This window comes from Poecilia mexicana, unplaced genomic scaffold, assembly GCF_051168715.1.
Source record: "Poecilia mexicana isolate PSO_F unplaced genomic scaffold, ASM5116871v1 scaffold_10, whole genome shotgun sequence".
Taxonomy (NCBI): Eukaryota; Metazoa; Chordata; class Actinopteri; order Cyprinodontiformes; family Poeciliidae; genus Poecilia; species Poecilia mexicana.
Genome location: NW_028263379.1, coordinates 19,208,986 through 19,228,523, shown reverse-complemented (window position 1 = coordinate 19,228,523; position 19,538 = coordinate 19,208,986). Strand labels below are relative to the sequence as shown.

At 38.9% G+C, this 19,538-nt stretch overlaps 1 protein-coding gene across 1 annotated transcript; it reads left to right on the top strand.

Annotated features, from left to right (window-relative positions):
- Positions 1-5,732: 5,732 nt before the first annotated feature.
- hrh2a (histamine receptor H2a) lies at positions 5,733-11,081 on the top strand. The gene is made up of 4 exons (XM_015001289.2): positions 5,733-8,204; positions 8,330-8,501; positions 8,738-8,887; positions 10,531-11,081. The coding sequence occupies exons 1-3, from the start codon at positions 7,199-7,201 to the stop codon at positions 8,754-8,756; spliced, it is 1,197 nt and encodes a 398-aa protein (XP_014856775.1). The 5' UTR covers positions 5,733-7,198; the 3' UTR covers positions 8,757-8,887; positions 10,531-11,081.
- Positions 11,082-19,538: the final 8,457 nt, after the last annotated feature.

Sequence of the window (19,538 nt, the reverse complement as noted above, 5' to 3'; positions counted from 1 at the left end):
GAACATGTTGTTCGTGTCAGGTGACCAACATGAGAATAGGTTAGTTAACCACTAAGCTGCTGTTCTTCTTTTGGGTTGTCTGATGTGGAACCTTTCTTCAAATGTCCCGATTGATTATTTATTGCAGCATAGCCACTGAAAGTGAATTACATGTCTGAAAACGGAGACTAAACTCGTCTCAGAAAGATATGTGACTCTGCAGTGAACCAGTCAAATGTTGGGAGGATGTGGTTTAGTGTCGTGACACGGTCAGAGTGCAATGTGTTGAGCTGAGCTCTTTAGAGGAAGCATCTCTTTAAAAAACAGCAGCAAAAACATGTAAATGTAAGATCTGACAGAAAAAAAAGGTTGAAGCTTAATGTGTTTTTTTTTTTCCTCTATTCATATTTTACTAAAAGTCCTCAGGCTTCTATTTTGTGGAAGCTTTCTACATTGCTACAATAATCAAAGTGCAGTAAGGCTGACACTCTGAAGCCAATCAATTATCCGACCTGAACTCGTTAGCGCACCTGTGTGTGTCTAGGCGTGTGCGACAAATACATGCTGTTAGTGTGCATGAATATTTTATTTGCTAGATTCCCCCTCTTGGTCTCCGATAAAGCACGCGTTGCTCAATGTGTTTCAATTTCACACTTCCAGAGTTCCCCTCCACTGGGCAAAACACACAATGGTTACTAAGCAACCCACCATCCCAGACCTTTTCCCTTCTACTCCAGTGACTCAAGAAAAGACAAGTAGACAGATGTGGGCACACAAACAAGCACACTCCTTCACACACACACACTGTGTAACAGTAGCACACACAATGCAGCAGAAGGTCAGTTTATAGAAGCAAATGAGAAAAAGGAACACAATGTTTGGTTTTGTGTTGAAATTCACTAGGATAAATAAATAATTTATGTTGATCTGCTAACCCACATGGTTTCATAATTTATGGACCTTTACAGACAGCATTACAGTAAGAACTTAAACTAATATTTAATTATCTAAAGCCACTTAATCATATAATTTTCTTCTTCATCTTCTGTTTCTTAGAACTTTATATTATCTATACTTTTGTATAACTGAAGTGCAGTAGGTTTCATAATAACATTTTCAGTCTCACATCTGTTAAATCTTGATATATGAACCCATATTTGCAGCTTACCTCTCATAACCAAAAGTAAACTACTGTGTGAACATTTTAATATGCAAATATGGCAGAAACTGTTTCATTTCGAGTACAGTTTGAAGCAATCACATTGTCTTCAGAAAATTTTATTGTATAGTGAATAATTTAAAAGTTGTTTTCATGTTTCCTGAGACTGAGTTTAATAGAAAAGTTGATTTCCCCAATCGACCGACATATCAGCGAAGTGTGAAATTAACCTCCATTTTCTTAACTCGACATAAACATGTTCAGACGAATTACTCTACAGAGAAGATAGGATTGCTTTGATAAAGTTTTGAGTTAAAAAGACCAGATATTGCTTCAATACTCATTTCATAAAACCCAATCAGGGTGGTAAAATAAGCTAAAAGCAAAAACGGATGTACACCTGGGATGCATGATCCCAAAATGTAAGCAACGGATCCAATCTGAGTAATAAATAACCTCATCACTTCAGTTTCAGTTTATATGATCTAAAGCGTCACTGCTGCAGGTTTTGGTTTCCTTTTGCTGCTTCTTTTTCGAGCTTGCCTTTAATCATACACAAAATTGGTCTCTTTTCACCAGAGACGTTCTGAGCAGCAGGGGCATCCATAAAGCCGAATAAAACCTATTGGGCTCATTTTCATCTTTCTTTTCGGAGGATAGGCAAAAAGCAAAGGAAGCTGTTAAAGAGCAATCCTTAAAAAATGTGCTTTAAAATTTCACCGTATCTTTTGAGGTTCGTCTCAGTTTTGAACATTTGCAAATTAATCCATAAGTAATTGATCAGTGCAACCATTAAAGGAACATGGTCAATGATGGTGAAATGTCATGCTTCTGTATGTTAAAGACTGATTTGAGAAAAGTTGTACACCTTTGACAATTACTGACAGCTGAAACAAAACTTTGATTCCGTAGGAGAAACACCCAGGAAACAATTTCGGCTGTCAGACCACATTTTAACATCTTAAAACTACAAACACAAAGACATCTTTTTGTCATGCAAAAACATGAAACGGTCTTCCTCTGGAAACCTCTGAAAGCAACACAGCCTTTGTGTTTTTTTAAAAAAAAGAGCACTTATTTTCAGCCTCTTACTGTCCTTAAAACCCATTAACCAAACATATGGTACTGGTCGTGCGAGAGTGCCCGTCTGGACCGTTGTGACCATGTGAGCCTGGATGTGATTATAAAGATGCAGTGACAGTTGCGGCTGTTTGTTACGAGGGACAACCATAACAAGGCATTTATGAGAAACATCAGATGGTCAGGTTTAAAACAGCCAAGCGTAAATAAGCGATCGGTTTTTCTCATTTTGCTTTTTTTTCAGCGCTAGGACATTGCCTCAGCATGACTCACTTGATTTTGTTTTTAATGAAGTAAGTCTGACAGGAGCATATCACTGAAAACAACGAAAGCAAGATATTTGCTACCCTCTTTCAGACGTGGGCTCATCACATTCTGATGGGTGTCTGGTTAAGGCAGAATATTAAAATAAATCTTAACTGGATTAAAAACACGGCCGAAAATGTACTGTGGGTGTCTGGTTAAGAATGTGGGTGTCTTAACCAGACACCCACATTCTGATGGGTGTCTGGTTCAGGCAGAATATTAAAATAAATCTTAACTGGATTAAAAACACGGCCGAAAATGTACTGACCAAAATAAAAATGATAAATTTGAAGAAATAGTAGGGAACACATAGTCCACCTTATTCAATATTAAAATATAACCCTGTTATATTATTGTGAAAGATACTTAGAGTATCTTACACATTCCAAATTTGGATAATTGAGGAGTTATCTGTGTGTGATCTTGAAGACATAAACTCAGAAAGAGGGCTCAGAGTGCAAGAAAGATTTTGATGATGAAAACTGCTGAAATGTGTGTCTCATAAGTCTTTGATCCTCCCAGATAAAATGTCCCAGTCATTACTTGCATTTGCAAGCCGCTCTTGAAGCTCTGGTGGGCTGCTGAACGATCACTGTTTGCTCTGGAAGATGTTCAAAAGCTCCAACTGGTCAGAAAAAGACGAAGATTAGAAGAGTTCGGATTTCTGTAAAGCAGTACAGTCATACAGTTGAGATGATACTTTAATCATGTCTAAACCTCTCCCATCTTGTCCTGACATGAAGCCAGTGTCCATCTCTTTCGTCTGTACCAAACCTACATACACATTCAAACAAGAGAAAGTCTACCCACCAGTCACTGACTCAGAGATATTCTCCACACAGATACACTCATTCTGTCAAATGCTTAGCCTTATTCTGCCATGCACAGACTAAATATTCTTGCTCATCTAGCACTAGAAATTTAACAAAGGCAAAAATACTAAACTATATTCAGCCTCAATTCTTGTCTTCTCTGTGCTCCTGTTACAGACTCACAACAGTGAAGGGGTAACAGTGACAAAAGGCCACCAGCATCATCTACTTTATTAGCTAGACTTAAACGATTGCTTGTGAACACAAACTGCAAAACAACCAATCACAGGGCAGCAACTTTATGCATTCATACAATTGACCTGAGTGTTTCAGTCTGCTGGTGTACTGGGTTTTCCTCAATGATCTCTTAGGTTTACAAAAAAAGAAATGCTCAGAGTAAAAGAAAATATCCAAAGGCAATAGGCTGGTTACAGAAAATGTCTTCTTGACATTACGGACGTGGAGAAATGGGAAAACTGATTTAAAATTATATAAAGACAACAAAAGCTCAGACAACAACTCGCTGAATGTACCACACCGTGAATATTATATCTGACAACAGGAGGCATATGGGGCCTGCTGGTGGTTTCTTCCTGTTTATAGGGAGTTTTTCCTCTCCATGCATGCTGAGCGTGAGGGATTGCTGTAACTCAATAACTCGATACAATCTGCTAAGTTTTCTTTGCTAGAAAACCTTTCAAACTCGTTTGAATAATGAACTGAACTTCACTGCACTGTTTGATAACTAGGATCAATTGGAATGCTTTTTTTTTCTGTGAAGTCTCTTGAGATGGCATCCATTGTGAATTGGTGCTATGTAAATAAACTGAATTGAATTGATTTGAATTTAAATTGAGGCTGCAGTTCAAACAGGCTTACAAAAAATGGATATTAACAGATAAAAAGGTTTTTGAACATCACAACAAGCTTACTCACCTCCAGCGACCTCTACAGTCGCCAGATCTCAAAACAATCCAAAAGCTTAGGGACAAGATGAAATAAGATATTCATATCATAGATGTTGAGTTAACATATTTGAGGTAACCATGTGATGTTATCATGCCAAAATGGACCAAAATCTCTAAGTACACTTTCCATTATCTTGATCTTTCTATGCACAAACAAATTAGGACATTTCTAAAGGACAAAAAGAGGTCTAATCTGATACTACCAAGAACACTTAAGAAGTGGCAAATGACTGTAGGTTGTTTATTTGTAGTAATAGCTCCATATCAAAATACATTTTGCATATAGTAAAAACTCAATCAGTCATCACTGATCTTATGAGTCCCTAAAAGGTAGAAAAACTGCATGTTTTAAGTGGAATTTATAAGAGTGTACTCATACCACCATGTAAAATTGTATTTATATTTACAGAATAAAGAGGAAAGGTGAATGCTTACTTTTCAGTCTAAGGCATATTACCCTTGAACACAAGGGTAACACTTTTAGCTAACATTAATGGAAACCAAAAAAAAAAAAAACATCTAACCCCATCAATCAACTCCTAATGATCATAAGAGACGAGGAAATATTGAAGGGAAAGAGCGGGTGATTAATGTCACTGCAGGGAGGGTTTTTTTATTTTTATTTTTTTTTGATTGATGCCAACAGGAGCACATAGCATCAGGAGCAGACATACAGAGAACATAAAACACCTGGAAGTTAGCAAAGACCACATCTCACTAACTGTAATGATGGATATTATTCTTTTGGTACTCTTCAAAACACACAAGCTGGCATTCGTATTGCGGTACAGCTGAAGCAAGAAGTTAGAAAAGTAGTTGTTTAAACCACCCAAAGCCAATGCTTTCTAAACTGCCAGCCTGCTGATGATTTGGTCATTAGTTGTCACCATAATGAGAGAACCGCAAGACTAAAATGAAGCAATCAAACTGTGCATGTGGGAAGTCGGATACTATTATTTTTATGAATCTACAGTAATTTGACCTCACCATTCATAGCAAAAGACTGTTTTCCTCCCTTATTCCAACCTGCGTAGTTCAGGTTCGATAATGACACATGACAACTGTGAACAAAAAATGCAAAGCAAATAAAATACTGCTATCCCAGAAATAGAGGTTTTTAGAGCCTTATAATAAAACATGTTAAGATAATAAGCTAAGCAGGTTTGTCCAGAGAAAATTCTTGAAATCAGTGATGAATGTTCAGGACAAATTAAATTATTTATAAAGTAGGATAAAAAAAAAAACATGAAGTCCACAAAGATTATCAAAATAGATCTGCAAAGTACAAAACTAGCATTATATATATATATATATATATATATATATATATATATATATATATATATATATATATATATATATATATATATATATATATATATATATATATACCGCTCATACAGTAGCTAATTGCCTATAAGGGGCTTCTCTGTAAGCACAGTTATGAGTTGGATGAATGTACTAAATTGTGTGAGCCTTAGAGAAAAGAGAAGCATATCTGAGTGGATGTCTTAACATATTTTCTGTACCAAATGGTATAAAAAAAACAATAAGTAAAACAATCCAAACATTTAGTGATGACTATGATCCTATGTTTGTGTAAAGGCAGACAATTCAACAGTCCCAATCTTTTTTAGGTCGTGGTACCAGATTATTGAGAAACCACATCCTTAAATAAAAGTGTGTGTCTTTTGTCTTGTCATGAGCAAGGTAGATATAATCTAAGGTTCAATTCCGTTTCTTCTCAGCAGCATGTCTATATACACTCCCCACTTCATCTAAATTCTCATATTTAATCAAATTCTCAATAACCACTTTGCCGACCCAGCGTCACTGAATGCTTGGATGCATAGCGCTCAATGATTATTATGCTGCCTCCACATGTTTTTCTGACAATCCTGTATTTTTTTTTCTTATTTAAGAGCCATTCTGATTATTCTTAATAGAATTTTATCAATACTTCTAGTATGTGACAATCTATGCCTTCTCTGGATATTGAGAATGTTCTTTCTTCATGTTGATTGTAGTATCTGATTTTTTTTCTTTTTTTACCCTCTAGTAAGCCCTTCATATTTGATCTGCCAAGCTTTCTCATTAGAGGTAATGAAGTATCTACCTCCTGCAGACCACTTGGCTCACTGATTGGTGTAAAGCTGATTTTTCTTTAGAATGTCAAACATTATTATGTTACCTTCTATAAATGCATTACTTTTGTTGAGTTTTTATATTTTCAAAGTAATTTTAGTGCAGATGTATAACATTCTTCACAGATTATTATAAATTCATATTTGATAGGCTTTTTGTAAATCCAGAAAATTATACAACTCAGTGGGAAAAAATTACCATGTAATTTGCATTTGATAATGGAACAGGATTTGATAATGAAACCTCTCTTGCTAACTGTACTTATCATCTTTGTCCACTAGGTGTCACTACAGCTACAGAAAATGGCATTGAAGGGAACGCTGACAACTAGCAAACAGATGGAAAAAGATTTCACCTCTAAGTCACAGTATTTGTCAAGAAGAGAAAGCTGACTACCCGGCTTTACTCTGAGATGAAAATGTTTGGACAAAAAGAGGATATCACACATTAGAATCAGAACCTTTAGGTGTTTTTTTTTTGTTTTGCTTGTTTTTTCAGGAAAATAAATGTGTATGTGGACAGCCAAAGCTGAAAGGACAGCATGCTTGACAGATTTTTTTAAAACGATCTAAGCATCAACAAAAGATTTTAAAATTACATTGTCAAGTTGAAGCTTCTAGCATGTGTCCCTGTACTTCCTAAAAAGTGAGAATTTTCCATTGAAGTAAAAGACACAGCATAAAACTGTGGTTCACAATCAGCTTCAACAGCAGAGACTTTACGTTGTCTCCAGTGACGCACCAGTAATAATGTTGTCAAAAGTGATGCTGGGTGTCATCCTGTCCCTCCTCATCCTCCTGACTGTGGGTGGTAATGTGCTGGTGTGTCTAGCTGTCTGCGCCTCACGACGCCTCCGCTGCCTCACTAACTGCTTCATTGTGTCACTGGCTGTGACAGACCTCCTGCTCGGCCTCTTGGTCCTCCCGTTCTCCGCCCTCCTCCAGCTCAGTGATGAGTGGCCGTTCGGCCCAGTTTTCTGCAACTTCTACATCTCCATGGATGTCATGCTGTGCACGGCTTCTATCCTAACGCTGCTCGCCATTAGTGTGGACCGGTACCTGGCAGTGACCATGCCTCTGAGATACACCTCTCTGGTGTTGCCATGGAGAGTTGCTGTAGCCTTGGTGAGTGTCTGGACAGTGTCGGTGGCTGTGTCGTTCTTGCCAATTCAGATGGGATGGAACACTGTTAATGGCACGGTGCAGAATCACGGGCCCTGGGCTTCTGAGAGGAGATGTCGTTTCGAGCTGAACAGGCCTTATGTACTTACAGACTCTCTTCTCACCTTCTATCTGCCTCTGTTGGCTATGTGCTGGACCTATCTTCAAATTCTTCGCATTGCTCGGGCACAGGCCAAGCGAATTATCAGTGCCCGACCCATTTGCATCACCAGCTATAACTGCAGGAACAGCCCCTCCACAAGTACTACCCTGGTTTCTGGTGTGACAGCTGTGGCACTAAGAGACCACAAAGCCACACTGACATTGGCAGCTGTGATTGGAGCTTTTGTTGTCTGTTGGTTGCCTTATTTCATATTATTCACAGTGCTAGGTCTCAAGGAGCATCCAGACCCTGGCATAGTACCAGAATTCCCTATTGTATTGTGGTTGGGGTATGCCAACTCAGCCCTCAACCCTGTCATCTACGGAGCCCTAAACAGAGACTTCAGGTCAGCTTATGCTCATCTACTGAGATGCCGTTTCCCTACATACAATGGCTGGAGAAGTCAGCAATCTTCTCCCACTTTTACAGCAGGTGATGCAGCTGCTTCGAAGCTCTTAACTGTGGCTAATAGCATAATCTTCGGTCAAATTATCCGGTGCTTGTTTTAGCATGTTTTTCTCCTACAATTATTTTGTCTTTCCTCTTTCAATTCTTAGCCCGAAAGCAGCTCACCGAGGTGACACTGCTGTGTGGCCACACCTCTGCCTCCTGTACAGAAGCAATAACATCTCAAAATGTCATGCTTCAGGACGTGAGCAGCAGAGGAGCTGCTCCAACCACTCAGTCTACAAATGGCACAGCTACCACAGATGTCAGTGGCAATCAGGGGTAATTTATTTTTTGGCTTTTGGAACTTTGTGTATTTACATTAAACTTCAGCTCTTAGTTTATGATTGACATCTTATGATGATGCATCTGTCATGCATTAAAGAGGCCCTCATTTGGAGAGTCATACTGAAACAATAAGATTGGCTCTATTTTATGAGATATTCTACCATTCTGTAAAACACAAAGTTAATTTAGCTTTCTATGTGAATGTGAATGTGTCATCCCTTTATATTCAGTGAGCCAGTGCTGTGCTGAGCCTATTGCACACCTCTGATCCAGTATCAGCCAGCCTGAGGAAAAAGCAAGACAGACAGACGAAGATGGACGGAGATGCTACAACCCCCCACATATTCAGGGCCACAGCAGAACCAACCATAATGCCACATGTAAGTAGATATACGGCACATACTGACAGCACTATAGCCCCCACAGGCCATATCTTGCCCAGAACAAATGAACTGTGACACAGATCCTTGCTGTGTCATCCACAGTGCAGTGGGCCATATGGCAATATGCTTATTAGGCCAAGAAAATTTGCTTTCAGCACTTGTTATCCAGTTTCACTGCTTGTTTTTATGTCCCCTGCAAAGATGTTGTGAAAAGTTTGGAGAAAGCAAAAAGTAAAGCCATAATTTGTTTTCTATAACTATTGATCATCATTCTGTTTTGTCACACTACAACAAAAACTTTTAACTGGAATTGTATGTGACAGATTAACACACAGTTGGCAACTGTAAAGAGGAAATAAAATAGTTTACACATTCCCTCCATTCTCTACCACTTATCTGATATGGGATGACTGGTTTTAAAGGCCCAGTAGGAAAATCCAGACATCCCTTCTCTTAGTGACATTCTCCATCTTATTCTGTGTGACCCCAAATCATTCCCAACGCAGAATGGATATATTGTCTCTCCAGTACATTTTGGATTAGCCCAAGAGTATCGTCTTAATAGGCCATGTTTTTAAAGAGAGTCATCCTTCACAGATGTCCAAACGCTTAACAGAACCAGTTCTCGTCCTGCCAGTTCCTCACCTAATAGTGAGGAGTTAATTTCAGTGTTCAAGTACTTGAACATCATGGTACTTTTGATCATCATGGTCCTGAGATGTGGATCCCGATCCACATCTCAGGACCCTAGGTGAGGGTAGGAATGAATGAATGAATGAATGAATGAATGAATGAATGAATGAATGAATGAATGAATGAAGATAGGCCTTTAAATTGAGAACTCTGGTTTTTGATTTACTTCTTTTTCTCACCAGTTCAAAGCACCACAGCATATCAATAATTCAGAAGGTGGTTTTACACATCCAGTTCCTCACAGTGAAAAGAGATTTTACAAAGTATTGACTTTTCTAGTCTGAATAAAAAATGTAAAGCAGAGTAACTGAAAGTTGTGCCTTTCACGTTTGGAAGTGTGCATTACTTTGAGTTGCTCTATCACATAAAATGTTCAGGGAATATAATTTTGCAAAGTACTGCAAGGGCTCACCTTGTTTTCTGCAAAGAATTGCCAGCGCCCCTTTTTGTAAACTGCACCAGCAGGAAAAAGGGCAGGAGGTTCTCGAAAGTTTCAAGGCATCAGATATAGCTATGTGAAGACAGTAGCCTTGACTTATTTTTTGCTCTGAAGCAATGGCTGTGTTCAAGTCAAATGGGACTTTAGAGTCGCATTTGATGTTGAGGCTTTACGTAAAAAATAAATTATATATACTTTGTAACAGCCCATGTAGCTTTAATACTAATTCAAATGGTTTATTATGGACACTGACTCCTCCACTAAACTACATAGAGGACCATTTCAGCATTAGCACAATTTATCACACAATATGCTTCTTTCAACTGTTATATTTGAACCTAGATTTATATATAAATCAAATACATCCTGAATGTTTTGAGCACTGCCATGACTCACTGGAAATACATGGTTCACAGAGAAATTAGGTTGTTTAAAAGATAGCTTCTTTTTCGTGACACAGTACTATGAATAGAGAAACTTTTTTATTGTCTTTTTGTTTTTCCTTTAGGATTCAACACCACTAATTTTGAGAAAAGACAAGAAAACCCAAGATCTCAAGACTCCAGACCTCATCAGTAAGAATCAATGTGTTCTCACAGTGGGAAGGCAAACAGAAAGTATTGAAGCTCTGCAGGAATAAATGGCACCAGCCAATTAGCTCGTGGATCGCCACATTCATTAACTCGTGGACATTTTTCATCCTGACTCCAGAGTGCACTCCAGTGGAAACATGACGCACCGCATCTCGAACTTGGAAAGAGCTTTTTGGAAAGAGAAATTTATCAAGAATTGCATGTTCTATGAAAACCAGCCAATAAGAGACAAAAAGGGGTGAAGAGACTTTCAGTAAATCGGCCCCTGATTTAAATGTGTAGCATACAATGTGTGTAATGTGTTCATTTTGTGAAATTATAACCAACACTCACACATTCTTGTTCCTGGTGTTGTGCAAAGCTGACAAATGTATCTATTGAATTGAAATGTAAACACTACCGGTGAATGAAATCAATACACGCCTTGTTCCTATAAAATAACAAGTAATAAAAATATATAAAAGGAGCAACGAAGAAGAGGAAATTCCTGAAATACTCTGTTTGGTGGTAATGAAAGTTGTTGAGCATAATGTATTTGTTTAGAACTTGAGTGACACAGAAACAGCATATTATCTGAAAATGTTACTCGAAAATGTCACACAAGCAGTAAGTTATTTCCTTTGAGGAACTCTTTGGAGGCATACAATAACATATACTGTAAAAGATCATGTATTTTATATTATTAGTTCTATGTAAGCACATTTCAAGAAACTAATCTTTAAAAAAAACACTCAAATTTGGCATTTAAGATGAAAAACCTTTTTTAATAATGCAGATTTTTTTTTCTTCTAGATTCAGGACACAAGATTCCCTTAATTATTGTTTATATATATATTTTTTAATTGCACTAGTGTAAAAACAGGTCTCAAAAGGAGAGGTAAAATAACCTAAAATAAATGTCACATGCACACACACACAACTCTGTCACACACACAGCCAATATTGTAAGGTGCCAAGATATTGTGTGAACATAAAGATAACTGCAAACATGAAATGAATGTCACTTCCAGATTGCCATACTAAAACATATTCCGTAAACATAAAAATAAATGAAACATAAAATAAAACAGGATCACTCTCAGAGTTGGAGTTCCAGCAGACTTGTAAACAGATAAACATAAACTGGATAAACGTCACTTTTTGTGTGACATCCTAGCATCATTCAGTTCAGTGATGGCCCTTGTGAAAAACCTGTAAAAACTGTTCAAGAGCCTGATGGTGCGACTTTTTAATGCCCTGTATTTAATTTGCAATTAAAGAATGGGTGTAGATTTGATTGGAGCCCGTTTTGAAACATCCACTACTAATCCTGATGTGGTCTGCTGATGGCTGACGAGACAGACTTTACTTGCATCCTGTGAGACAAAGGTCACTAATTTAACATTAGTTCAATTAAAGTGACAGTGCAACTTCATGCAAGTCAACACTTGGAACATATTCCATTACTGCCAAAGCAGGAGTCTTTCCAGATTACCTGGGCATAACCATTGAGCATGCTGTTTATAATATTATCTTTGCTAAATCCAGAAACATGGCAACAGACTTCCTTCTTGCAAACACACACATAATTTGTTGCTTTTTGAAATCACATACACTGATAAATGTAGATTAACTTTATAATGAGGAGTTGAAATAACAACAGAGATTGATCAACTTTTGATCAACTTTGATCAATCTCTGTAGAGATTGAAGAGAGGTTGAAAAACTGATTTCTTTAAGCATGTAGTGTAACTACGGTGTTTTATCTTTAAAACTTCTTACTGCAATATAAACTACCTAAGTTAAATTAACTATTTTTTTAAATAGTAAAAAGCTCTTCTTCAAAGTTGATAAAAGTTGTTTTTCAATGATATTTTAGGATATATTACAATCCATTCAGTTTAAATCTGCCAAATACCAACTGTTCCAGTGGGCAAAGTATTCTGTTTTAGACTTGTTAAAGAACATCATTCCAGAAGTCCTGTACTTGATTTACATTCTACCTGGCAAACATCATGTTTTTCCATCAAGAGCAAATATTTCCTTCTTGCACACCTCCAAGGAAAATTAAACCTGAGCAGGTTCTTTCTGATTGCGCTTTCATATTGGTCATTGCAAGAGTCTGCCGTTATGTGCTACGATGGTTTTCAGAGCTTCTTGCTGCATCCTGCAGTCTGCTTTTGACATTGAACCTGGTTGAATCACTTGGCTGGGTTATTTAAAATGTCCTTCACTCACTGTCGACTTGGATAATCTCCTTACATCTCACTGTCGTGTTCACACTCAAACTAAGAGTCTAAATATTAAAACTATTTAAATATCAAATCCCCTTCAAAAATGCTGATTGGCAATGTTCTGACCATGCACATCAGTTTCTGTTTGAGTGTAACTTCAGCTTTTATAATAGAGAATAAATGTGAGGATGTCCTGAGTTATTCATCTCAATTACAAAATACTATAAAAATTTTGTAATTTTTATAGCCTGTTACAGAAATTTGCAAAGAGGTATTTCATTTAGCTTTTTGTTGTTTTTTTCTAATATTAAATGTTCAAATATGTTAGAAAAACATGCAGGCAAGATGTTTTCATGTTTTAAAGAGTCTTGGTCTCATATCATACCTGGCTTTATTTGGGTACAAATATATAAGTATTGATGTCACATACATTCGTTTGTTGTAGTCTAAAACTGAAAATTATATAAGAAAAATAAAACTGTTTTACTTGGTTCTGGAGCAGAGCCTGCAGGAACCTCTTTTGCAGCTTATGCTTGCACAGTAACTGTAGATTTTCTCCTTAAATGCTCACACCAAAATAATGCTCGGAGGAGTAAGGAAGAACGATTACTGTACACAATTCTTTCCATCGATGCGAGGAGTGTGAGTATTTATTAGCAGCAAAACACCCAAACCCAAATGTAATAAGAGCCTTTAAAAAGATTTTTTAATCCAATTTTGCCGGTAGTATGGAGGACAAGACAAGTGGACGCTGGTTAACTGCTCTTATTTGCCACAAATTGATTCAGGTTTCTTCTTCTCCTTCTTTTGCAAGAAAAATAATACCCTGTCCCTTGACAGTCCTGGTCACTTGACACCCTTTTCCTGTGACCACTGGCATCTGAAACCCCATGAAAACCATTCATCACTGCTTCTTTAACATCCAATGAATGTAGAGCAAACACAGCAGCGTACGCATGCATACAAAGGCACAAAAAGCACGCACACACCCAACTTGCTCCAGATAGGCTATCAATCATGGATATTGTCATTATTCTGTGTCATCGACAAGACACTTTTTTTCTATCTCTATAGTCTGTCTTTCGCTTTATCCCCTTTTCTTTCCACTGTCTCTCTCTTCAAACACACACGCTCTCTCTCTCTCACACACACACACACACACACACACACACACACACACACACATGCACACAAACAGAGCGGATCATGAATCATAAATCTTATGAATGCCATCTAAAGACTGCTCAGCACTATGAGAAAGAGAGATGATTGATAGACGGGTGTAGCTGTGGCGAAAGTGAAGGAGATGGACGAAAGGTTGGAAGAGGCGGCGTCGAGGTCAGAAGCCGCAGTTCAGGGGTCAAACGCATCAGAGAGACAGCGTGCAACATGGCCGAGAGACGAGGCACAAACGTGGAGGGACTTGGGGGTGGTGGGGGGGAGGATGGGGAGGAGCAGAGAGGGAAGGGAGTAAATGGTTGAAGAGGAAAGGGAGAGAGGAGGGGTGTGGTGTGCTGCCACAGTGAGGCTAAAGCCATAACTCATCTTTTATTAAAAATAATGAAAAAAACTTAATGAGTTAATAATATCTGGAGGAAGAGATGGAGAGAGAGAGAAGGAGATGGAGGAAGGGACAGGAGGACAAAGGAGAAGGAAAGAGGAGAGAAATCAGCCTATATGAAAGAGAAAACAGGGTCAGAGTGTGTCTCCTCTTCGGTCATTTGTTTCACTTTCCAAAGTTCACTCAAGATTCATTAGATGGGCAGGGACAATCACGGCGAACGCTCTCTTTCTGCACACCCAAATCCCAAAGCCTGCCTGGTAATTAAAGGCACTTAACAACCAATTAACAGTGATGAGCTAAATTAGCAGGATATTATCTGCTTTGAATCATCCACTGCATTATCAGTGTATTGAAACAGCAATGAACAAACCTCAGTGGCCTGTGTTTGCATGTTGGCAAATGACGGATTAATTACTATTAAAACAGCAGCATCTTAATGAGCTTGGAAACAATTAGAGGGGTCGTTAGCATGTGGAGGAAGGCTGAGAACGGAGGGAAGAGAGGGCGTGTACAAAACAGGAGAGAAATCTTCATTCGGAGGCAATACTGATTAAATGGACGTACGGTCGCACTCATCGCCCAATATCCACGGACTTATTAAATACATGACATCACCATTTGTCTTTTCCACCATCAAACTACTTTCCTGCTGCCATTAGCTTTCCCCCTTCTTCTCAGGCTTCCCCAAGTCTGCCTTCGCTTCATCTCTCATAAAAAGCCTTTTTCTTGCTCTTCCATTTCTTTCTCCACTTTCTGCTTTTTTAACTCCCATCTCTCCCATCCCTCCTTCATGCTTGGGGGGCACAGTCCTGTGGAGGAATTTAATATGCAACTTTTATATGAGAAACCAATCGCATACGTCTGGGTCTATTGGGCTCGCAATCTATCGGCCTGGACGGCTAATGCAATAGAGGGAGCCGGGGCTATTTATCACGCAGGGAGCTATCTTTTCCTCTATCTCTCCCACTCTGCCCTCGCTCTCTCTGTCTTTATTCAAGCCTGGATTCCTGGCTGCCACTAAATCAGGCCAACTATGAGCTATGGCTGCCCAGAGGGCATCTCCTCTTTTATGGGAGGATTTGGATTTTGTATCTACTGGTTCCTCAGTGGTCGTTGAGACTGTGCTAACGGAAGCTATAAACATTCAACAAACAAAGACAACAACTTAAATGCCCCCCTCCCCCTCCACCCCCCACCTCCGATCCCAGCAGTAATGATTGTGAACGTGTGAAGAAATACGGCAGGAGGAGGACGAATAAACCTGATGAATAAGATATCAGGGTCATTTACAATGGTGCTGCGAGGATTTGTTTGCATGTATGTCATCAAATAGAAAAGGAGAAACGATTGCACATGCACAGACAAGAAAGTTTACATTCAGTCATCGTGCACATTAATCTCAGAGCGCGGCTCTGGCTTTTCTAGTTATCTATCTGCACTGGTCTTGTTTCCGAACCAGAAGGACTGAAAATAAATGGTTTAAAAAGAAGCAACAAATTTTGTTCAGAGGCATTACCTTTCATCGAAGGTGTACGAGATAAAATGCACCTCACTTACCAAATATCTGAATACGGCTTGATGATTATTTCTGAAATTGAGTTTGAAGTTACAAAACAAATTATTTAAATTTTCACCGGAGTATTTGTTAGCTTTGTAAATTTCCATACTAAAGGAGTCCAAAAGGACGCTTCCAGGTTTCGTGGGATTAAGTGCCTATATTTTTGTCTCTCATATATAATTCTGCTATTTGTAGTCAGACAACTTGGTCTCGCTTCATTTGACTACATCTCTGTCTCAACTGTAATTATAGTTGAACTTGAAGCAGCAAACTTTCTGAATGTTCTTGATTATCTCAAATTATTTTTTTCAACTGAAGCTGAAAATCGGATGTCCTCCCTGACCATGTAAACTGAATACTCCTGTTACTTACAATTTCTCACAAAATATCTACGATGTACTTACTTTTAAAAGGCTGTTCAGTCAATTGTCTTACTGTGTGTGGACACTAATGTTTATGTAAGGTCAATGCAACAATGTGACAATACAGAATAAGAGAAAACTAGAGAGTTGATAAAAAATGTATTCTTTAATGAGTGGCTCCTATCTAAAATGCTAAAATGCTATTTGTATTGCTTATTGGTTCATGATTCCATATTTTTGACATTTAGTTCTGTAATCTTACTTATTTCAACTTTATTTATGGATTAAGATTTTTTTTTCTAAATAAAATTTATCTTTTTAGGAAGTAAGGTCTCCAAGAGCGATATGTTTTAAATATTTGTATGCACACCTACAACATCTTAAAACATAACATCGTTATTACCATACATATAATAAATTATTAAAACTGAAAATAAAACATAATTCAGCATTAATAACGCATTAAGAACAGAAGCAGCCATCCCATTACATGTTTAAAACTCTTAGGTTAAAGAAAGCTGCTCAGTTTCAGGTCTTCTTGTTTGTCCAAAGTAGAAGGAGCATTATAAGAAAATGTCTTTTTCCCCAAGTTCTGTATGTTCTGAAGAAATGCAATAAAAGTGTGTGAGCAGAGACCACTGTTACTCTGTTTATGTGTCATGTAGGAAATTAGAAACAGTGATAGAAGGCCATAGCTGATTTATCACTGAAAATATAAAAATCCAAAGGTCTGAATGTGGACAGTAAGGCCAGTTCACAGAGAGAATGAAGTGCAACACTGGGTAAGGATTTTACATCCTGTAATGAATCTCAATAGTCTGCAATGAACAGTGTCCAGGGTCTGTAAAAAGCCAACTGGAGAATTCATATAAATAACGTCACCATAATTAAAATATAAGCTGTACGACATGTTTTGTCATGTTGAATAAAAACCTTGATAGTGCTCGGCATCCGTTAGGCACAACGTTCAGCTATGAAACAAAACAATTTCTATTTACAGGGGCAGCATTATGAATTTTTCAGGCACATAGTGACATTTTCTAGCACTATCAATTAGCTATGTTACCTTCAGCTTTTGTAAAAACGTTGTATAACAAACATTACTTCAACCAAATGTGGCGCCTTGAAACTGGCCTCTGTCTCTTTAAGAAGCTCCTGCTATTTCTGACACTCTGCCTTCAGCACGTCATCACAACAATACTACTCCATTATGCTGTTTACAAATGTTCTTAGGAGCTCAGAAGACTCTCAGTTCCTCCAGGTGTTTGCTAATTGCTGCTGCCACTAGTCTAGTGGAAGTGAGTGGAAATCACACTCTGTGAGGCTGAAGGTCGGCTGGAGAATTCAGCTCCAAGAAGGAGCTTTGCGGTTATAGACGGTGTTTTGTGAGAGGAAGTGTTTAGGTACCCCCAAATAGCTGCAGCAGAAAATTAGAGGATTCCTCAAACTTCAAAAACAGAGCTAAGGCACCAACAAACGCTCTCGATTTACCAGTGTTCAAGTAGTCCGACCCTCATAAGACATGAATCACAATCAAAAGAACGAGCAGAAGAAATTAGCTTCTTAAACAGACTGCTCGACTCGGCCTTAGAGATAAGGTGAGAAGCGCCGTCATTCAAGGGACTTGGAAGTAGAGTTGCTGGTTCTTCGGATTGAAACAAGTCAGCTGAGATGGATCAGGAAGCTTTCAAGGCGCCTCCCTTTGGAGGTTTTCCAGGCTTGTCCCTCTGGGGGGAGACTTCAGGCAAGACCTGGAGCCCACTGGTGTGATTAGGAATCCTGTTTGCCCTGGAAATGCCTTTAGGTTCCCCAGATTGATGGTGTCGATGGGGAGAGACACATCTGGCTTTCCCTCATAGATCTGTTATCCCAGCAACCCAATTTCAGGTAAGAAGACAATGGATGGATGTTTATTTCAGAAAATACTGTACTAAAGCATCTTTCTATGTTTCATGTCATTTAGTTTGAAGACAAAACTAAGAGTGTATTTCCTTGTGCTTAGTCAGTATGACTAATAATACAATACATACTAAAAACTATGCCGTATAAATCACGTGGTACTCACACAGCAGCAGCTGCATACCTTCAAAAGTTTCCTGTGAAAAACAAAAGTGACAGCGAGCAGAGCAGGCTGCCCACCTGCAGCAATTAAAATGCCTCAGAAAACCAAATTCATTTCAACAAATTAGCCACATTACTGGCCACTGTGTAATCGCTGATGGCAATTAATAAGAAATTAGTCACAATCAGCCCTATATTAACATCTCACCCAGGGGCCGCGGCTGGAAATTAATAACCAGAGATTCATCTCTCTTACTGTCTTTTTGGCTCGCCCTCTCTCTCTCTCTATCTCTCTCTCTTACACACACACACGCACACACCTATGCTCATCCACCTTTGCTGTTCATGAATCACCTCTAAGATGCCCATTTTCTCTATGCAGATCATCTCCTTTGAGCCACAATCTGCTCGTGTATGCCAGCCAGCTTCCTCTTTACCAGAGTGTGAAAACCCCCTCAAAGACATGGGTGTGTGTATGTGTGTGTTTCCCCTTCTTACTGGTATGATCAACACATGTGCATGAGGACTGTGTAGACAAACAGCATGTATATTTAGAAATATAGCATATTGTATGTTTGTGTGGTGTGTACCGTGTAGTTTGTGTGTGAGTCTAAGGTGCTACTCAAATGGGGAGGGGGGCCACTGGTGGAGACTGGGCCTGCCTCTAGGGGTCCTCACACCAATCAGCAAAGCACACCAAGAATCAATTAACACCAGTAGGAGGGGGCAGAGGCTACACACACTTAGACACATGCACGATCACATGCTGCACTGTCTGAGGAGATATCCGTCAGATCAACACACTGCACTGGATGCCAAACTGTGTACGTGTGCGTCTTTGAGCTCTGTCCCAGTGTGCCTCAGTCTCTCATGGTGTGAGGTTGGGGAACAGATTGGGGGTCAGCAGGGGGGTCAGGCCAGGGTCACCCCCCGTCTGAGCTGTGTGTGTGTGTGTGTGCGTGTATATGCGTGCGTGCGTGTATGTGTGTATCAGTCTGCGTTTCGGTGTGTGGACCGGCGCTTTCAGAGCTCGCTGGCAGGCAGAAGTGAACAAGATTGATGGTGTTGATTCAAACTACAAATTCATTGTTGCCATCAAGTCCTTGGAGGATAAATACATCCGCAGAAATTATGACGGAAGGGACCGAAATGAGTATCTCACATT

Bases quoted from the DNA above. Each gene is read 5' to 3' on its own strand.
- hrh2a (XM_015001289.2), top strand. From the start codon at position 7,199: ATGTTGTCAAAAGTGATGCTGGGTGTCATCCTGTCCCTCCTCATCCTC. The intron at 8,205-8,329 runs GTGATGCAGCTG...TTCAATTCTTAG, and splicing joins TTCTCCCACTTTTACAGCAG to CCCGAAAGCAGCTCACCGAG.